The following is a 19,260-nucleotide window of genomic DNA, read 5'->3' as shown; positions in this document are numbered from 1 at the left end:
GAACAATGCACACAACAGCAGTTTTCTGCCTCTGTGGTACCGAGTGTTGATATTATATGTGACCGTAAAACTGCAGGGGGGAGTCGTCAGATGAAGTTTATGCTGGATGGTCATATATTATTTAGGCTCTGACAATCATAACAAACTGTTTATTAGTGATTAACCTGATAGCTTCACATATCTAAAAATCTTTCTATATAAAACTACAAACCACAGGTGATTAAGGCACAGTCTTACCTGGCAGGCAGCGTAGCCCAAACACATCTCGACTCCTCGCATTCACCCCAGTCTGACTCAGCATCCTCTCCTTAAGGGGAGACAAGCAGACATTATTACTCAGTTATAATAATGTTTAATCAGCAGTCAGTTAGCCAAGCATGAAGAATTTAAACTTGGAAAACACCTAGTCTTGCTCTGTCCAAAAGTTTAAAATAAAATCATACCAACACCCCTACAGCTCACCAACAAATAAGCAATATTTAGTGTATTAAATCTAGAGACGCAACGATTAATCAGTTGGGTGTCACATATAAAACGAATCTACCACTATTCTGATAGTTGATTAATTAGTTTCAGATTTTTTTAGTATTATTAGCTGTTTGTTTGTTTTATTTTTAACTGAACTGAATTTCTTTGGGTGACGTTTGTCAACTTGTGCTTTGACAAATGGCCACTCCCTATATTTTGGAGACTAAATACCAAATAAATTAATTGAGAAAATAATTACTCAGTTACTCGTTAGGTGCAGGCCTTTGTAAATCCCTGGAAAAAGCCAGGTAATTGCATCTTCAGACAGGTCTCCAATTTCAAGTCCTTATACTCAGCTAAACTAACCAATGACTTTATAGTGGTGAAGTAAATATCCACAGCTGCCAAAATGTCAAACTTGTTAATATCTTGATGTTAACAGAGGACAGTTTTCACCTAAACAATATGGATAGTAAGAACAGCAGGGCACCATTGGAAGGAATACTGTCTGTTTTCAAACTTATGCACAGATTTTGCACATTGTTTACAAAAGGAATACAAATGTAGACTAAATAGGACACCCTGAGTTCACGGACGGAGCCGTGTGTCACACTTGATCTTGCATTATTTTTAAATTATGGCTCTGCCTGCTTCTCTCATCAAAGTCCGACTTGCCTCAACGGACTCATTTTCAAAGACAAAGAAACAAAGCCAACCACACAATGCTCCATGATCCTTAGTTTTCCATGTTGTTGTTCCTGTTTTCTCTGCGATAGTCACAAAGTCTTGCATACTTGAGTCTGTTCTACAAGCAGAATCCAACCCCACAGACCAACAGAGGTTTCTATAATCAGGCTGTGAGCTTACTAGCACATATGCTTCCACTTAACTTTGCTACTAACCCCCCTTTGCGAAGGCCATTTACATTTATCGGCTTGAGATCCCATAATACGCCAAGGCCTGCAATGTGAGAGGACGGTGCGATTATACAGGTGGCAAAAAAGCTTTAAAATACTACAGAAATAGAGAAAAGGTCCTTGAGTTAACATCCAAGAAAACTATACATTGTAGAGCCTCAAACATCTCCGCTCAGCAATCCTGGCCCACAATGAAACTATAAATCAACGTTTCGTTCAAGGCACTGGGTTTATCATGAAACACAAGTATTTCTTTGAGTCAGCAAGGATGTGTGAACAATAACAGTGAGTCCACTCAGTCGCCAGTGTTATGCTAACAATTTTGCAGTGTGGTGAATTCTGTGTTAGCAGCCTGCTCATGAAAACCTGAGACTCTAAGCTTGTGGCCTTTCATAAAAAAAAAAAAAAAAAAAAAACAGGGAACATTTAACAAAGAGGACCTTTGCTCACCGAAAAGCTAGTAAAATCACACTTATTCAGAGCTGGTTGTTTTTACTCTGCATGAGAGAACATCTGGCGGTTTATTTAACAAAAGGCCACAGATTCTGCATTTTGTTACAGACGCATTGTTTCTAAAATACGCAGATAATGTGCATATTTATTGACAATATAAACTAGAAAGACAAGAAACGCATTGATAGTTTGAACATAAATTAATCCATGGCTAGGAGAAAATGAAGACAAATGTCTAGGATTTCATGCCATGTGGAGAAGTTTGCTTCAAGACAAGAAAAAAACAACATTTTAACCTAAAGTGTGGAACAAAACTACAAAAAAAAAAAAAAAAATCAACCAACTGCATGTATGTCTTCCTTAAGCATATTTTTCTAGGCTGTGTTTATCCCAAAATGCTCAAATTTTGATTACAGTTTCAGCAATTTTACTGACCAAATTAAAATGCGGAAAGTTCTCTCTTTGCAAAACCCACCAGAGAAAAACAAGGTTTTGTGGATTAAGAGGCAGGACACTAAACTTTTACAAGACTTGGCCTCTGCCACAGCATTGTTTATTTTTTTCCATCTGGTTTTAAAATGTCTATGCTTTCTTTCTGTCTCTCCATCAACACCCACAGAAAATCTGCAGCTGAATTCCTTACCATCTTCGAAGCACATCAAAAGCTGTTCAGATCTTGTTTTGTTTTTCCATTTCATAAGTCGGGCGGGTTAGATCTGAAAGCTGTCAACAGACAAACTCGTGCCTCAAGGTCTTGTGAGGCAAGTGAACTCGCGAGATTACAATGCAACATACACGCAGACGTGCTAATGGCACCGAGCTGCAGGCTGGGCTATGTAAATAATGTGATATGGGTGGCATGAGTGGAGCTCTCCTTAATGCTAGATTTGTGCAAGCAATGAAAGAAACACAATGAAAGATCTACAAAAAAAACGTGAAATGCAGGCAATTCGACTTCACTTGCAAATTTTGGACAGCAGAAACAATACAGTCAATACAGATAACGAAAATGGGCCTGGGATAATGTCTACTCGTATTATTCAGGATAGTGTGGCCAAAGTAAGGCAGCTCTCAGTCACATATCACTCAAAAGCCACATTCCCAGAGCGGTGTTTTTGCTGATATTTCACTTTTGCGTTCATTGTGTGGCTTCTCAGTCCCCACTATATTACTTTCATGGCCTCTTTCTCCCCCGTGCTGCCTCTCTGCCCCACTTTTGCCCTACACTGCTCCCTCCTTCTATCCTCAGGGACAGTGGCCAAGTCTTATTGCAGTTTCCATTGCTCATGGCTTCCCCTTGCTACTGCAGCCAGACTTCTGCAGTAAGCGTGCTTGTTCCTGGGTCTGGAACAGACTTCTCTTTCCCCAAACGACAGTCCAGCCTCCACGGGATCAAATGGTAGGACTCTTGTGAGAAACAAATCTGCTGTTCTATCTGAATTCTTAAACTAAAACCCAACCCTTATCAAGATCTTTTTTTTTTTTTTTGCATGGAACAACAAGACTCTGATGCTGACATCTTTGACAACAATCTGTAAAAAGAAGCTGAGATGTGTTCAAAAAGAATCAGATCAAACATGCTCTACTACTGAATTCAAGATATTTTTGACAGCACTATCCCAAAACACACTTTGGAAATGCATGCACTGTTAAGATGAACCATTCTAGGTCCATTTTGAAGCTGCTCCTACTGAGTAATGCTCAGCCTGGGGCTTATAAAGTACACATTAGCTGTTAGCCACTGCTCTGTATTTATTTGTATTGTGCTTTTCATTTCCTAGCATGAATGAATACAGTCTAATGCATTGTGAACTGGCTTGGAAGGGAAACGAGGACATGAGGTAGTTATGCTAAATGGGGCTCACTTTGAAGTGCAGAAATAATACGAACAGTGCTTTTGCTTTCCTTTAGAAGCAGATCTGTGATGATCCAGCGTACTTGCTACTATTGAAACAGAAGACCTGACATCAAATATATTCATGCGCTGAAAGGAAAAGCCCCAAGGGCAAAGCAAAAGAATCAGCAGCAGTTCAGAATGAGTGTAAATGTGTTTTACAGTGTAGGAAAACAGCAGGACTGAAGGAAAAGCTGAAAGAAATTACAGTAACTGATTCTGCAATGGGGGTGGAATAATTACTCAATATTTCATGAACAGGGAATTCTTTACGTTAATATTTTATGTGAAAAGTTACGCATCACCCTATAGTGAATATTCTGCTTTTAACCCATTTCTTTATACAGCCTGCAGCAATTAGCGCCACTCTTGCAGGAGTAACATGTTATTATGAAAGCTTGCATATAATTGCTGCTGTTGCTGTAGCTGTTCTTTGCAAAAATACATAATTACTAGCTATTTAAATGGTGTTCCTGCTCAGTGATTTATTATACCTTTCTCTTACTGGTGGATTGTACTAGTGATGCGCTGTGAGGTCAGTAAAGGAGGACTCAAAGGTCAGCTTAAGCCAAATAAAACTGTATTTGTTTGTCATAGGAGGGTAGCACTTTAAAACAGGGATTACTACACTTGTCAGAGCCCAAGTCAGGTAGTTGATGGTTGTTACATCCAAATATAAGACACAATATAGCCCCTTTTTACAGCACATTTTGACACCAAAAAGCAAAGGTGTAGGAATGATGGCTATATTACATTTAGGTGAGATCCTCCTATTGTGCATTTTGGTTCATTGTGGCTGCTTTCTAGGCATTTTAATCAAACTCAGCTGTCACACAATAGCCTAACAAAGAAAATAATAGCTTATATTAATATACTACAGACTAGCAGCAGAATACAAAGCAGTCTCCGTGTATAAACTGTAGTACTGAGTAAACGTACAGTTTGTAGGAGCAGCAGACTCGCAGATGACACCTGTGTGCGTGTTTAACAAACAGCATTTAACTACTATTTTCATCTTTTGGAACAATTCTGGCCAAGACATGCCATTATTAATTGTATTTATTTGATTTCTGAAAGCCATTCTGTGACCTCCTGATTGGTAAGTTTGAACAATTAATTGAAATACTACAGAAATCACAACATGGCCAAGCACAACATCCAAACCGAAGCTACCTTTTTTCCTAATAAAGGTAAAATGTGCCTCAACATACGATTATAAATGATGCATTGTGGTGCAGCAAAGATGCTATGGCCTATAAATCATATTCTCCAGACACAAGGGAACCTGCTTGTTTGGTACAGACCACAGCGACAAAAATCACACTACCATTTTGAAATTGGTTTCAGTGTCTTCGCCAATAACATTGAGTTAATAATAGGGATAAACCAATACAGCTTTTCAATGCTTGATATCTATGTCGGTCAAGATCACTAACCGATACTTGGGCTAGATATAGAAAACATGTTATATAGTAACAGCTTGTGATAGCAGGGGGAATCTCATTTATCAATTGGCTCCTTAATTTATAAGGATTACTGTAAGTGAAAATGTACAATACTAACAGGAGTGATAAAATTAAAGCGTCATGTGTTGACTGATTGAGATTGATCAATTTGTCTCCTGCAGTTTTGTCTGCTCTTCACTGTTGTCTTAATCTTTCTCTGTTTTATCACTTCTATTACCAACTAAGGCCCATATCTTAAAGAATCACTAGTTAATGTTTTCCAGACTCTGTTTCAGGGTAATCTGCCTCTGAAATTAGCCGCTAGCTGTTAGCATAGCTGGAGCCACTATGATAATAGTTATTAGTCTCTTGTTCTTGCTGGTAGTATCTCTGCTTTTGAGACATTTTTGAGACGAGAAATTTACTACAGACAGAGAGAGACGGCTAATACACACTGATTGCAATAAAGTAATGCATTTAATTTATCGATAATTGGTCAATGAATATAATGATACCGATATTTGAAAACATCGCAAATATTGGTCAATAATTGGTCTATTTCTACCTCATGACACAAAATCTGTCAAAATAATGATTTCTCTTTAATATTGTTCAACCCCACGGAGCAGTGCACTGAGCTACACACAAACATCAGCATGCTAACATCCTCTCAGTTACAGTTCTGAAACATTGACGCCTCACGGCACTCTGTCCAATAGCTATATTTATTTTATTCTGGTCCAGTGTGGTGAACTGACATGCTAAGTCACTAGCTTGACAAACATCCCTGCATGAAAGAGGCAGCAGTGTCAAAAACCATTGAATAAAACGCCACAAGAGCACCTCATCTATCCGTTTCCATTAGCCTGCATTCACAACCCACAACGTATTTGATATGACACCATATTTTTATCAGTCACTGCAATGCCTGTCGGTGCAACCCTGACATGTCAGTGATTGGGAGAAGGGTTGCGGAGCTGCTAGACGGATCACTCAGTGACTGAAAGGTCAGATGTCTGACGCCCACAACAGCCAGTGTGTCCATCAAAAGCAGCATTTTCCTCCCCCTGGTCTCTGTAGCACACCTATATGTCTCGTTCCCTTACATTATCAGTAACAGCACAATCAGAAATGAGTGTCTCAAATAAAAAGCCTGAATACAAATCCAGTGCTGATTATTGGATGTTCTCAGTGGCTGAGAAACATCTCTCATTTGAAGTGCTACTGCGACAGTCACTAAATCTGACAGCTCACTTCCCCTGAGTGAGATTATTAGAGCCATTTCATGCACTCACAACAGACAGGCTCTAAAGACCTTGCCTCTCCATTTGTGAATAATGCTGCTGGTTAATTATCACCCAATGCCAGATCGATACACCCCCTAACAGGATCATAAATCTGCTCTGGTGTTAAGAAGGGACCCATTGTTGTGCTCCGTTTAAGCAGTGGAGGCTTCAGGGGCTCTGGCGCTGGCAGTGAATGTGAGTCTGGGTCCTGTGGGAGCGGGTGTGGGTGACTGTACTGCCCTGGCCTACTCCTATCAGGCTTGGATCTTCAGCCACTCTGAATAGCGCTTAGATGATCCCTCCTCTGGCATTTCTGCTTCTGTTGAGCTTTGTGCTTTGCGCCTTTCATGCTGCTTCAAAGCTGGCTGGGAGATGAGGGGATAGACAAAGCCAGAGTAAGCCTGAATGTGCCTGCTATCCTGTCAAGAAGCTGGCATTAACATCAAGCATCACGTAGCAATATGTACGTTTCTTCATAATTTTTTAAGCGAATATCCAAAACACTTCCAGTTTAAGCTTCTTAGCTGTGAAGAGTTTGCACATTTTGCTGTCTGTGGTGATTATAAAATACAGACAGTTGTCAAGTTAAAGAAAAAAAAATCATAGAAATGTCTTATGCCCCCATTTAATTGATGTATCTGGAACCCCTCTATAGGGACAGATATTCCTTAACTTTGTTTTGATGATGGAGGTGGAGATCACAGTCTAGCACGCTATCCGAAATCTCTCTTAGGTGATCAAGTGGGCTGAAATCTAGAGACTGTTAAGTCAAGAGTAAATGATTCATATCGCTTTGGTCGTCATCAAACCATTCAATGACCTTTTGTGTCCTATTGATGGGGCATGCTAAAAGAATTCACGGCAAACAGGATGAAAATATATCATCCAACTACGGAGGTGATCACACAGGACAGCTTTGTATTGATTTGCTTCCCTCTGAGAGGACAAGTGGACCCAAACCATGCCAGCAAAATGCCCCCCTCCACAGTATAACTGAGCCACAGGATGCCCTCATGGCAGGAGCAAAAGGTTCAGGTTTTCCCCTTCATTTGTCACCCATCTGTATATATTTTGGGGTTCTGGACTTTTGATTGTACAAACGAAGAAATGTGAAGATATTCCATTCCAGATTTGGGATATTGTGATGGACAAGTTATCAATTAACAACAAAATTTGTATTTAATTATAATATAAAATAATAATTAGTCACTGCCCTATGCTAGTGCCTGTCGTCCAAAATGTCTGACGTTACACTGTGATTGAAGAAGGGAAGATTTAACAGAACATCCGCACCACAAAGCCATCTGGTCCAAAATGTGCCCAGGATTGGATTCAGTTTTTGCAACCAGTCTTAACACATGCTCTTGGAAGTGAAACACAAGAGTGTGTGGGTGGCCTCTGCATATAATCTACGCAGCCTACTACTCCACATTACCATATCTTGGCTCAGCCACATTCTCATACTTGGGACACATGGGATTCTGGTATGGGGGGTGTGATGCTTTCTCAGTCTGAGGTAATCAAATTCAAAAGTGCTCCACCACCCAACCGCTGTCTCCATGGCGACAACCAGATGTTGTGCAGTGCACATCACCCCCACTCCACATGCAAACCTCGCCTCAGGGCAGAGTAAAGAGGCATCTGTTACCATTTTCCCCTGCGGCTGCTGAAAATAACCAAGGAGAGACACAAAGCCAGGCAACACAAAGATGGTGCCAAGAGTCTGCTCCCTCAAGAACAGGCAACTCTGAACGCATTTATACAGTCTGTGTGTGTGCATATTGCTTCATGAGGGTCCTCCACAACCTTTATGTTCTCAGGTGCTCCTAAACAAGGTCCTATTGATCTTCTGAAATACAGAAGCATGGAGAATTCACCTTAACAGCAGTTCATTGCAGCTCTGTGTGACTATTCAAAGCAGCTGAAATTCAGTACATCTGTTCAGAGCACAGTTCTCTGCACCATTTGTCACTGTGTACTACAATTCAATCCCATATGAAGCAAATGAGAAGTGATTAAGATTCTCCACCCTTTCAGTGGCCTTTAATTAGGCACGCAGCCAAAGATACTGACATTACGTACCCTAACTGTAATTATACATCCCCCCTGTTATCAAGACAGAAGGAAACAGCAGTCGAATGTTAGCTTCCCTCTTCTGAGTTGTGACCAAAACCAACAAGAAAGAGTGGATATTCACACAGAGGAGCCTGTGAGGAGGGACTGCAGGTTTCTAATCCAGGCAGGCTGCAGACTACCTGGCTGTGCATTTATAGCTCAGTCTGATGAATGATGGCCGCTGTTTCTGCATCATGACACTGCCTGCTTCCTGGCCTCTGAGGGTTTTTAATCACACAAGGAGGGCTGATGAGTTATAGCACTAGAGAGCAAAATTGGCTGTTGAGGGACACAACTTAAAGAGCCTCTTTTATTGACTTGCAACTCATAAATCATCACAGAATTAAATGCACTCTTCATACCGAGGCTGTTATTTTGTGGCAAGTTCCAAAACAGAACAAATGAGGGGAGGGGGGGGGGGGGGGGATGATTATCAAGAGGACAGGAAAAGATAAACTAGCACAGCTGCATTTTTCCAATCAAATGCTAAAATATTAGAAAGAAAACTGCCTCTATTGTGAGTAATAAAGCATCATTAAATTACACCCAGGCTGTGCTTAAGGGAGGAAAATGAGCCGCTCAGGCATAGCGTGTTAAATAGGCTAAGACAACTTAGTAGGCTTCCTCTCAGCAGAGCTAGTTAGCGTCAGTTAGCTAACTTATGACCTTACCTTGATGTCTGGGAGCATTTGTCTCACTTTGAACGTGGTTTTAGATCCTGTCAGCATCTTTCACGACCGTTCAACTCGACTTAAACAGAAGAACATGAGCTGGTTAAAGCTCACACAGTGAAAAAAAAACGATAAAAATGTGTTTTGTTGTTTTTTTTTAATAAGCTAATGCTCTCCAGGATAGCGGGCTCTTCTTTCCATTTCTAGTCGAGAAAAACGTCAAGAAAAGGTCCGGTCACGGCTAGCCTGTATCACCGGCAGCTGCTACTACTGAGGTGTTCAGTGAGGACAGACAAACTATTTTCATTGCTATCCGCGCTGACAGCATCTGTGTCTCGAAAAAAAACCGAGAGCACACCCCGCTGAGAGCAGTCAATTACAAACTGGTGTTAGTCACTCACGGAGAGACGTGTTCACCGTTACCGCCGCTTCATTGCCGCTGCTGCCCATTATTTGTTTATTCCTTCGCCATAGTGAAACCACACTCTGGTGGAAAAAAAAAAAAAAAAAGCCAAGTGCAGCAGCAGCGGTGGTGGTGGCAGTGTGGAGCTTCTTAAAGCGGCAGTACATCTGGAACGTGTCAGTGAATAACCCGGAGATTTCCAACTTTGTATCCAGCTCACTTGAACGAGAGGCGGAGAGAGTGGTCAGTTTCCCTACTTCACTCAACCCCTTGAACTCATCACCGCTCAACACTGGGATACAGACAGAGGCGTTACTAGGGTCCTGCCGATGAGGGGGCTCAGCCCAGAGGGGGTCCTGAACATGAAAATATAATCTGTTTTCCATAAAATAACAAAACAACATAAATAAATAAAGCAAAAGACCGATTGCATTTACATGGATTGCACATTTCTCGTCTTCTCTTTGTCTAATACGGAAAATGAAACGCAGGCCCCTTTTCTCATTTGTTTGGCTGGTTTCAAATAGATGTTCTAAAAACTGGCCTGTGTTTTCACTTTCTTTGGTTATTACCGTGGAGATTTAGCCAGATTAAAAGAGAACTACACTGTGACAATGAAAAACTCAACATAACTCACTAACCCATTCATCTCATTTTGTAATATAGCCCACTTTAAATTTTCCATCTAATAGTTACACCACCTGAAATATATTTGAGTAAAATGAAAATAAAATGCAAGACTCTAAAGGTGGAAAACAATATGATTGGTTGAGAACAAGCTAAATAGCTAGAAACAGACTTCTGAATAAATAATGTCGCTTCTTATTTACCCCATGTATAAATACTGTTTGCAAATAGGTTCTTGCAAATAGGTTCTTGTGTTTACTCCTGTAAGTCGCCACAAAATCACATTTCCCGAAAATGAATCCGTCCGTACAACTATGTTCAAATACTAAATTAGCGACAAAGTGACAGCTGCAATCTTGCAACAGCCTCCTAGCTGACTCTTTCACTGAGTATAGACAAAGCAGTTCTCCATTTAACCCATAAGAACCCACGGTGACACCAGTGTCACAAGCACTTTGAGTACCACAGTCTCTTCCTGTAAAGTTTCATGTCTGACCTTAACTCATTAAGTCCTTAAGGAAAAATGGGTCTGGGTTCTTATGGGTTAAGTGCATTTAGAATTTGTGTCAAGAATAAATTAATCATGTTGATATGATCATGTCATATATATACAATGACATTTTGCCACTACAGATTCAGTGTTGTATGAGCTCATTACATTGATATTTTTCGCAGTTAAAAAAAACACCAGGACTGAACAAAAAAAAGGAGGAGGGGAAAAACTCTTCCAGTTCTTCATGCAAATCTACACTCATTCATTAATGTACACATTTTTCAGTTTTGTTCAGGGTCAGACTACTCACATGCTTATATTCTGTTGGGCAATAATATCTATAATGTTATAATGCATTAATATATCTAAAAATGCATTAGATTAATAAATGTATCACATATCTGTGGACTATTTCTTTTATCAGTCACTGGAGCTTGCAAATTAGCTTCAACTATATGCCTCAGATGGCATTTAACAATGGTTATCTGTATGTCTGACTAAATAAAATACATTAATAAATATGCAGAAATATAAACCAGAGTTGTAAAATAACAATACAAGAATCATGAAAAGATTTATCTCTGGAAGTGCATCAACCACTCTATGTTCTCCTTTCTTTGTCACATATTTTCATATTAATCAGCACCCTTGTTTGTTTTAAAGTGGATCACATACACTAAGAGTAATTTGACTTTGGTTTTTCAAGAGTATTTGCTTCATGACATGAAGGAAACTATTTTTCTAAAGCGCACAGCTGAAATGAAAGAATCGGCTTGTTTATCACAGAGAGTCTCTTGAAGCAGTAGCAAGGCCACTGAGCCAACATCCATAAAACCATTCAACTCTTGGCCTTCTGCTGTTTTAAACTTTTCAAAGCTGCTCCTGAAAAATCTAATAATTCTGTTACTTCACCATCTAAGCTCATTTCTACTCCACTGTACCTTTTTCTGATCCTTTAGCGGGTCCGTACGGGGACAGACTCCTCTCCCTTCTCATCCAAGCTTGTGGAAAGAACCCACCAGCGACTGTTCAGACAAATACAAGGAACAAAATTCCTTTCCAGCGAGAACAGGGAAAGTTTGAATAATCCTGAGCGACGCTTTGGCCTGCCGAACAGGTGGGGAGACGGTGTCCTTGTGAACTATAATAGAGAGAGGTTTGGAATTTTTACCACATGGGAAACTGTTCAATATTACATAAGGGTCTCCGATTTCTTAATACATAAACAGTCGCAGACACAGGACCTTGCATCATCTGAGCTGGAGTTATTCAACAATGCATAATGCAACAAGGTTAGGGCATTACAGAGCAAACACAGACTGAAAATAAGTATGGAGAATAAAAGATGTGGCTGAAGCTCTCATTTCATGTTTATCCACTGAATTGTTATTCTTCCACTGAAAGTCCACTTTTTAGTCTCTGCTGCACCGGTATTAGAACAGTGGTGATATCGATGAGTTACTGGAGGAAATTCTCATTTTCTTTTGCCTCATAGCGGCCACATCAAATGAACTACAAAGCAACTGTAAAAGTAGGATTCAAGTGGGATTGCAACTAGGTTACTGTAACTATTGTAAAATGCTGTTAATTTAGTCTATGTCAGAAAAATGTGAAAACTATCTAAGGAGACCTCCTAAACTGCTAGTTTTGTCTGATCAGTGGTTGAAATCCAAGAAAAATCCAGTGTCCATAAAGTCTCTACAATTTTAAGAACTATTACCAATGCAGTTAAGATATCTTAACCAGATTTGTTTTATTGTAATCAGTGGTTGTCAAAGTATTTTCTACCTCATTTAATACACCTCTACATGGGCATCATTAGTTGCATGAAGCACATCAAGACGGTACTCCATCTCTTGCCATGTTCGCTGTAGCACAGCCTCATCAATGGGGGCATGGCATCAGAAATCTTCTGCTTTAAGTCAGTAATGTCCCGTATCTTTGTTTGATACACGACATCTTTAACATAACCCCATAGTAGGAAGTCCAAGGGAGTGATATCCTGTGAACGTGGTGGCCAAGGAACTGGCCCATCCCTTCCAACCCACGGTCTGAGGAGCATCCATTTTTTAGGGTTTCATTTAACAGCACCTCTTCCACCAACAGGATACCTGAAACACATCATTTCAATGTGATTACAAACTTTAATAGACACTGATTGCAATAAAACATATCTGGTTAAGATATCTTAGAAACTGCCTTCGTATTAAATTCTTAAAATTGTAAAGAGACTGTATGGACACCCTGTAATTTTCGAGCACAAAAGGTAATTAAATGCACTCGACTGCCTCATTTGAGAAACAAAAGCCAGGGAGTATGTGATGTTTTGGTGTTTCTACTTAAAAAAAACAAATGAGGACCCAATCATTTATTAAATTAATGTCCAATTAATTTTCCACCTTCCTAGCTATTATTCCTCTGATATTATGCATGATAAAATGTGTAAAATTGTAACTATTATACGCCGCTTTGTTGAAAATTAGTAGACTTTGATTAGATTTTATGATCTTTTGATAACGAAGAGTTCAGCCATGAAAAATCACAGAAAAGATTGGAAGCAGAGCATTCTTGAAATACAATGAGAATTTATTCAAACGGTGCCAAAAAAAGTAATAATTATAATAATAATAATAACAACAACCTAACATAAAATCTGATGTTCTTTCTGTCCAGATTGCACTGTCACAGCCTTAGGGCTCTCCTCTCAAAAAAAGAAAAGAAAAAGAAAAAAAGCAAAACAGAAAACCAATTTAAAAAAAAAAAACAGATCAAATACCAGGACAACTTAAAATCAACTTAAAATAATGCACAAATTTGGTAGAATGGTTTGCCATTTACATGCAACAGTTCCAGTCCCATGCAACTCGAAATATTCCATGTTAATGTCACTGATGATGAATACTCTGTTCCACAGAAATGAACAGTGTCGTACAATATAAAAAAATATATCAGGTCGGTGTGCGCAATTCTGAGCCATTTCTCTCTGTCTTGGAGGAAATGAGCCGGGTCAGCGAAAAAACATTTCTGTCAGGTTTTAGCAGAGCACGGATTGGTGGCTGCCAGAAAAAATAAAAGTACAAATCAAAAAATAAAAAGCAACAAACAAATAAAAGCCAGACTGATAGACAATTAGCCATGTGAGAAAGAACATCCTAAATCACCTCAGCTAAACATTCCACAAGGCAAACCTATTAAAAAAATCTCACTATAAATATATATTCTCAAATTGTTAGGTCAGCACTGAGGAAATTAGTTTGCAATGAGAGAGCCTCAAGTATCAAAAGGCCGTGTGGGGTCACTCCAACCGCCACACTCTGGTTAACACCAACTCTACCCCAAATCCAGGCTCTTACAAGCTTTATTCTCCATACCTTTTTAGTATCCAACAATGTACATTCTTACCCTTTTAAAAACACTGTAAAACTTTGGGCTTACAAAAATAACTCGGAACATATTTATAGAACCGCTCACTGCTTTTTTTTTTATTAAATACAAAACTGTTAGTAGCCTGTAAAGCCTGATGTTTCTGAGGCATCCGTTTCATTGCAAATAATAATAAAAAAGGTTGTCAGCTAATTATTACTTTGGAGGGAAAAAGAGAATGCACACATACACATTTTTAAAAACAGGCGTCACCTTCCCTAGCTAAGGGGACATTTGAAAGGTCTGAAATAAAATCCAAGTGCATGTGCACATGTCAAAACACAAACACAGCAAATGCAAATGTTTTTTTTTTTGGTGGGGAGGGGGGGGGTGGGAGAGTGAGATTTAAGTGTTTTATGAGGTTAAAACTCTAGTTCAGTTGAAATCACAGCAAAAGATTCCCTCCTTCCTTGAGCAGCTTTAGCAACATAGAAAATATTGTACTGTAGTGTAACATAGTGTTAAATTAGTACTACTGCAATCATTCCATTTTGTGTTATTTTAGTGTGTGGTTAGAAGGACAGGAGGGCCAAACATTTAGCTGAAATTGAAAACAAAACAAGAGCGCCCCAAATGGCAAGGCAGTGAATGCATACCAAATTGTGCTTTCTATTAGACTTTAATACCAAAGAAAAGATAGAATCAACAAGAGCAGAGCAACTAGTTGTTCCTTTAAAGAATTGCTTCATAAGGCTTATCACAGGGAAGCAAAAACTTATTGAAGTAATTTATAGTCATTTTGACATCAGTCACAGCAAAACAGGCTAAATTTGAAGTAAAGATTCAAACGAACATGAGCTGATACCACTGAATGATATGCCTCCTGAAAGATAATGGCATTATCTCAAACGCTTAAATGTAAATTATTTAAAAAAAAAGATTATTTGGGGGCAGTAGTAGTGAAAGCTGCACGCAATGAAGCAACAGCAGATACTTAATATCGGTCTTCCACATCGTATGAGGACAAAATGTTGAAAAAGGCAACTAGGACACTGAGTTTGATGGTGACACTGGCACCAAAATGCTGTAGCTCTACAGTAACAGAATCCTTTAAAGAAGGATGACCTTCTGGCCCGTGGCCCTGATTTCCCAGAAAACAGAGGTGGCAGTGTCTGCAGAGAAGATCAAGGGGGCGAGAGGCAGGCCGCTTTCAAAACAGTGAAACGTTTTGTATCTACGGACATCAGGAAAGTGCTTGAATTTGTGCAAAAAGCGACTGGATTTGGCGGAACGAATGCCAGAAATGAACAGACCTTCAGTAGAACCTCGTAATTTGCAGTGAAGGACCAAACCAAGAAGTGAAAAGTCGTCCTGGTAGTTCAGACACCATTGATATGTGACTCTAAAGTCACATTTAGGGTGATGTGGAGATTGTGTGAAACATTTCAAACCTGTAACAGCGAAGAATGTTTGTCATTCCTGAACAATGACTTTCAGAATCAGAGTGCAAGTGTGACTTTGCATCATGCAAACAGAAATTGGAGACAACTGCCACTGATTTAGACTAACTTTATGCCACTTGTTTAATAACAGATCAATAATTTTGCTTTCAGGTGAGTTCATGTAATATTTTTCTCTGGAAAGACGCTGGGGAGCGCCTCATCAAAACTCTCTGTGTGGGTTTTGTTTCTATGATAATATCTGGACTAGCATCACTCCTCCTTTTGATAATTTCTGTCTGACATCTCAGGACAAACAGACCCTGCCAGTTATAATTGGCTATGACCAAGAATTATTTTCATTGTCAATTAACCTGCCAATTGTTTGCTTGGCTAATTGATTACATGGCTGGTCTATAAATTGTCAAAACATGTTGATTAGTGTTTCCCAAAGCTTAAGATAACTGTTTTGTCCACAACCCAAAGGTATTCGGTTTACTGTTAGAGAAAATAAACCAGCAAGTATTCAAATTTTAAAAAGGTGGTGTCTGAAATTTTGTACTTTAAAAAAAAATTAAATGATCAAACCAATTAATCTATTATCCGTACAGTTGGCAATCAATTTATTAATAGGTAACTAATCAATTAATCATTGCAGCACTCGTGACGACTCCAGCACCCTTCTGAAAATTTCTAATATTCAAATAGGAGCAGTTGCAAAAAAGGCAATGTGTTTGTTGGGAACAATGCAAAAAGGATGCTGCTGAATAGAAAATAAGCTATATGGACACTTGACCTGTCTAAAATCCCAAAAATGTGTTTCAATAATTTAACTTCTTGGCCAGATATGACTGGTGTCTCCAAAATCTGCTGAGCAGAACGTCAATTTTTGACTCGTTTCTGTGTCAAATGCCTTAAACACAACCCACTGTCATAGAAACAGGAAGACTCAACTCAGAAAGAAACATTTCAACCAACATTTAAACACTCTGGGTCAGGCTCTGGAAATAGCATCTTACCGTAGTTGCTATGTTTTATGTTTGTGTACTGTATTGTTCTAAAGTGCCTGGTCAACAAGGTGACCTGGTCAGTAGCTCTTAAACTTTAAAAGGCTGACATCTTCAGAATCCAATTTACAAATGGACACACATGTAGAATCTTTATGTGATATTTGTTTTGCCAGAACGACGCGTCTAACAGTGCGGAGCAGGAGTGTCATGGACATTTATGTGTTTGCATTCTGTAATATTAGCACCACAGCAGCCCACAGAACGCTTAATCATTAGCGTTGCACGTACTTTAAATTTGCATTCTGCAAACGATTACTGATGAGAAGCAATTTGACAAGGATTATTTCTGCTGTTTCCCGAGGTACGTATGACGCAAGCATCTAGTACAATGGTGTTAATATCTGTATAACACTGAACTTACTCCAATCAAAGTGACCTAAAATGCTCAGATATCCCTTAGCTAACCGGTCCAACCTCATCACAGACACTGGTTCTGTTTGTGCTTGCATCACTGGGGTGTAGTAGTGTGAGTCTGAATTAATGTATCTATATGTGTGTGGTCTGTACGTGTGTTAATGAGTGTACGCTGCCTGCCGTATACATTCTCTCCACTTGGAGGAGACAGTAGCAAGGCATTCAACGCTAAGAGGGAGGAGAGCCTGTAGTTCACACACACAAACACACACTCATACACAACGCCTGCATAACAGCCACAGCAAAATGTAACAGAAGTGCAGTTAGTTTACTCTATGGTCTAACCAGAAGTCTGAAACCACCCTGTTACTCTGTAGTCGTGTCGACTCTCTCGTCACTTTCAACAGGAAATGACAGCTAAAAAGGGAGGGAGATGTTTGCCTTTCCCTGGTCCTTTCAGAGGCTGATCTGCTCCGGTTGGTATTGTTTTTAACTGAAAAGGCCACTCATCAAATTCAAGCCACAACGAAAGTCCGTTCAGAACCTGTGGATGGCTGGTTCTGTCTCCCTCTTCTTCAACTCTTCCCGGTAACAGTAGGAGCAGTAGTTGCCCGTCTCGGGGTGTCCGTAGTAGGTGCAGCTGGGTGTCCGGCAGCGGCTGGACTGCAGGCTGGCCAAACCGCCAGCACTGCCCAGTGAGTAGTGTCTGACAGGGGGCTGCCCGCTCCGAGAGTCTAGGTTGGAGCTCATGTCCCGGAACCCGTTAGTGTAGTTCCCACTAATGGTCTCTGCCCGGGGTAGTCCGGTGGGTCAAACTCCGGGGGATATGAGGGTGCGAGACGAGAGGGACTCAGAGAAGAGGGCCTTGTGAGTTATTGTACTGGGGATGGGAGGGACCCTGTGCTGTGGGGATGTGCCGGGGGAGGGTTGCGTATGAGGGGAGGCCAGGGTAAGAGGTTGCTGGGGAGCCACCAGCTAGCTGACGTCGAGTATCCAAGTAGCCGTGCATATGCAGATGCTGGGTCATGGGTGCTGCAGCAGGAGGTTGGTCTATGAAGGAGGCCGGGGGATGGGAACAACACCAGAGTACATAGAGGGGCTCAAAGGAGTTGCCTTGAGTTGGCTGAAGGAAGGTGACGAGTTCTCCGACAGCTCCTCTTTGGCCTCATAAGGCCGGTAACTTAGCTCTTGTAATACGACCACCTCCTTCTTGGTGGCTGGATGCCGTAGTGGACGCCTTTCCTCTCCGCATCAACGCCGCTGTTGTTCTTGCTCAGCTCGAAAGCGCTCCTCTGCATCAGCGAGGTAGCGCTGTATCATCTCCTCCTGGAAGGGCTGCCGGTTGCTGGTGGTGAGAAGGCTAGCAAAGATGAACTTCCTCTCACCTTGCATGGCGGCTCGCAGGATCCCTAGGCTGACTTTGACATCAGCACTGTACTTGTAGGTCTCGCTCTCTGTGCTGCTTCCACCACTGCTGCTCATGCTGCTCCCGGTTCCATTGAGAACGCTCGCTACCTGAGGAAGGGGAGCCCTTCCAGAATCCTCTGAGGCGTGGGCTGAAGGCGAGCTGTCCTTGCTGCCCTTCCTCCCCCTAAAAGAGCCCTTCTTCTTCTCCCCACCCTCCTGCTTGGCACCTGCAGCTCCAGCATTCTTTCCTGTCATCAGTCCGCCCACGTTTTCTTCAGCTTGCTGCCCAGGCTTTTGCCAAAGCTGCCTAGCTTATTGGCCCACAGAGTCTGCCCTCTTCTTGTCTTTTTTCTTTATCCTTCTCCTTCTTGGTTTTGTCCTTCCCTGCTGTTCCTGCCGATCCGCTGCTGGACGAACTAGATGAGGAAGAGGGAGCAGTTCTTGGCCAAGGAACTGCTTCCGTTGACCGTTGATCCTGTGGTCATGTCTCCGTTGCCGTTGGAGCTGCTGCTGACTGACTCCTTGTCCGACTCTCCTGAGTCAGGAGGCGTTCGGGTGTCCTCTCCTGCTGATGCTGTGGGAGACTCCGGCTGGGCCAGTGGGGCTTGCTGCAAGGCAAGGAAACAAAGCAGAAACACATGGTAGTGGAAAAATACTGCAGATCTGTATGAGAACATTTTAAACCTAAAAATATATAACATTCATACAAAATTTATTTTATCCGTAGTCCAATTCTACTGCCTTGCAATCCTCATAAAAGTAAAGTTCAATTCAATCCAGTGTAGATACAAGCTACTCAGGAACAGGGGGAAGCAGCCAAAAATAAAACATGTGAATAGTTGCATTAGGTCATTT

At 40.8% G+C, this 19,260-nt stretch overlaps 2 protein-coding genes across 3 annotated transcripts in view; both read right to left on the bottom strand.

Annotated features, from left to right (window-relative positions):
- mtmr11 (myotubularin related protein 11) overlaps nucleotides 1–9,758 on the bottom strand; it is a 38,541-nt gene extending 28,783 nt beyond the window's left edge. Inside the window, exons 1-3 of one of the 2 annotated variants that reach the window (XM_022190462.2) lie at nucleotides 9,651–9,757; nucleotides 9,250–9,328; nucleotides 238–307 (exon numbers count right to left, since the gene is read on the bottom strand). In XM_022190462.2, the coding sequence (XP_022046154.1) occupies nucleotides 238–307; nucleotides 9,250–9,306 (127 nt within the window). In that variant the 5' untranslated portion in view covers nucleotides 9,307–9,328; nucleotides 9,651–9,757. Of the gene's footprint in view, nucleotides 1–237; nucleotides 308–9,249; nucleotides 9,329–9,650 lie in introns of both variants that reach the window. The other variant, XM_022190463.2, reaches the window with a different exon arrangement.
- A 7,217-nt stretch (nucleotides 9,759–16,975) lies between these two features.
- The window catches only part of otud7b (OTU deubiquitinase 7B), a 36,648-nt gene continuing 34,363 nt past the window's right edge, over nucleotides 16,976–19,260 (bottom strand). Inside the window, 8 exon segments of the mRNA XM_022190461.2 lie at nucleotides 16,976–17,777; nucleotides 17,780–17,857; nucleotides 17,860–18,057; nucleotides 18,060–18,677; nucleotides 18,680–18,725; nucleotides 18,727–18,753; nucleotides 18,755–18,835; nucleotides 18,837–19,013. Coding sequence (XP_022046153.2) covers nucleotides 17,536–17,777; nucleotides 17,780–17,857; nucleotides 17,860–18,057; nucleotides 18,060–18,677; nucleotides 18,680–18,725; nucleotides 18,727–18,753; nucleotides 18,755–18,835; nucleotides 18,837–19,013 — 1,467 coding nt within the window. The 3' untranslated portion in view covers nucleotides 16,976–17,535.

The sequence above is a fragment of the Acanthochromis polyacanthus genome, chromosome 12, assembly GCF_021347895.1.
Source record: "Acanthochromis polyacanthus isolate Apoly-LR-REF ecotype Palm Island chromosome 12, KAUST_Apoly_ChrSc, whole genome shotgun sequence".
NCBI classification, from domain to species: domain Eukaryota; kingdom Metazoa; phylum Chordata; class Actinopteri; family Pomacentridae; genus Acanthochromis; species Acanthochromis polyacanthus.
The sequence above is the reverse complement of the archived record's forward strand: the minus strand, read 5'-3'. Positions and strand labels throughout refer to the sequence as shown.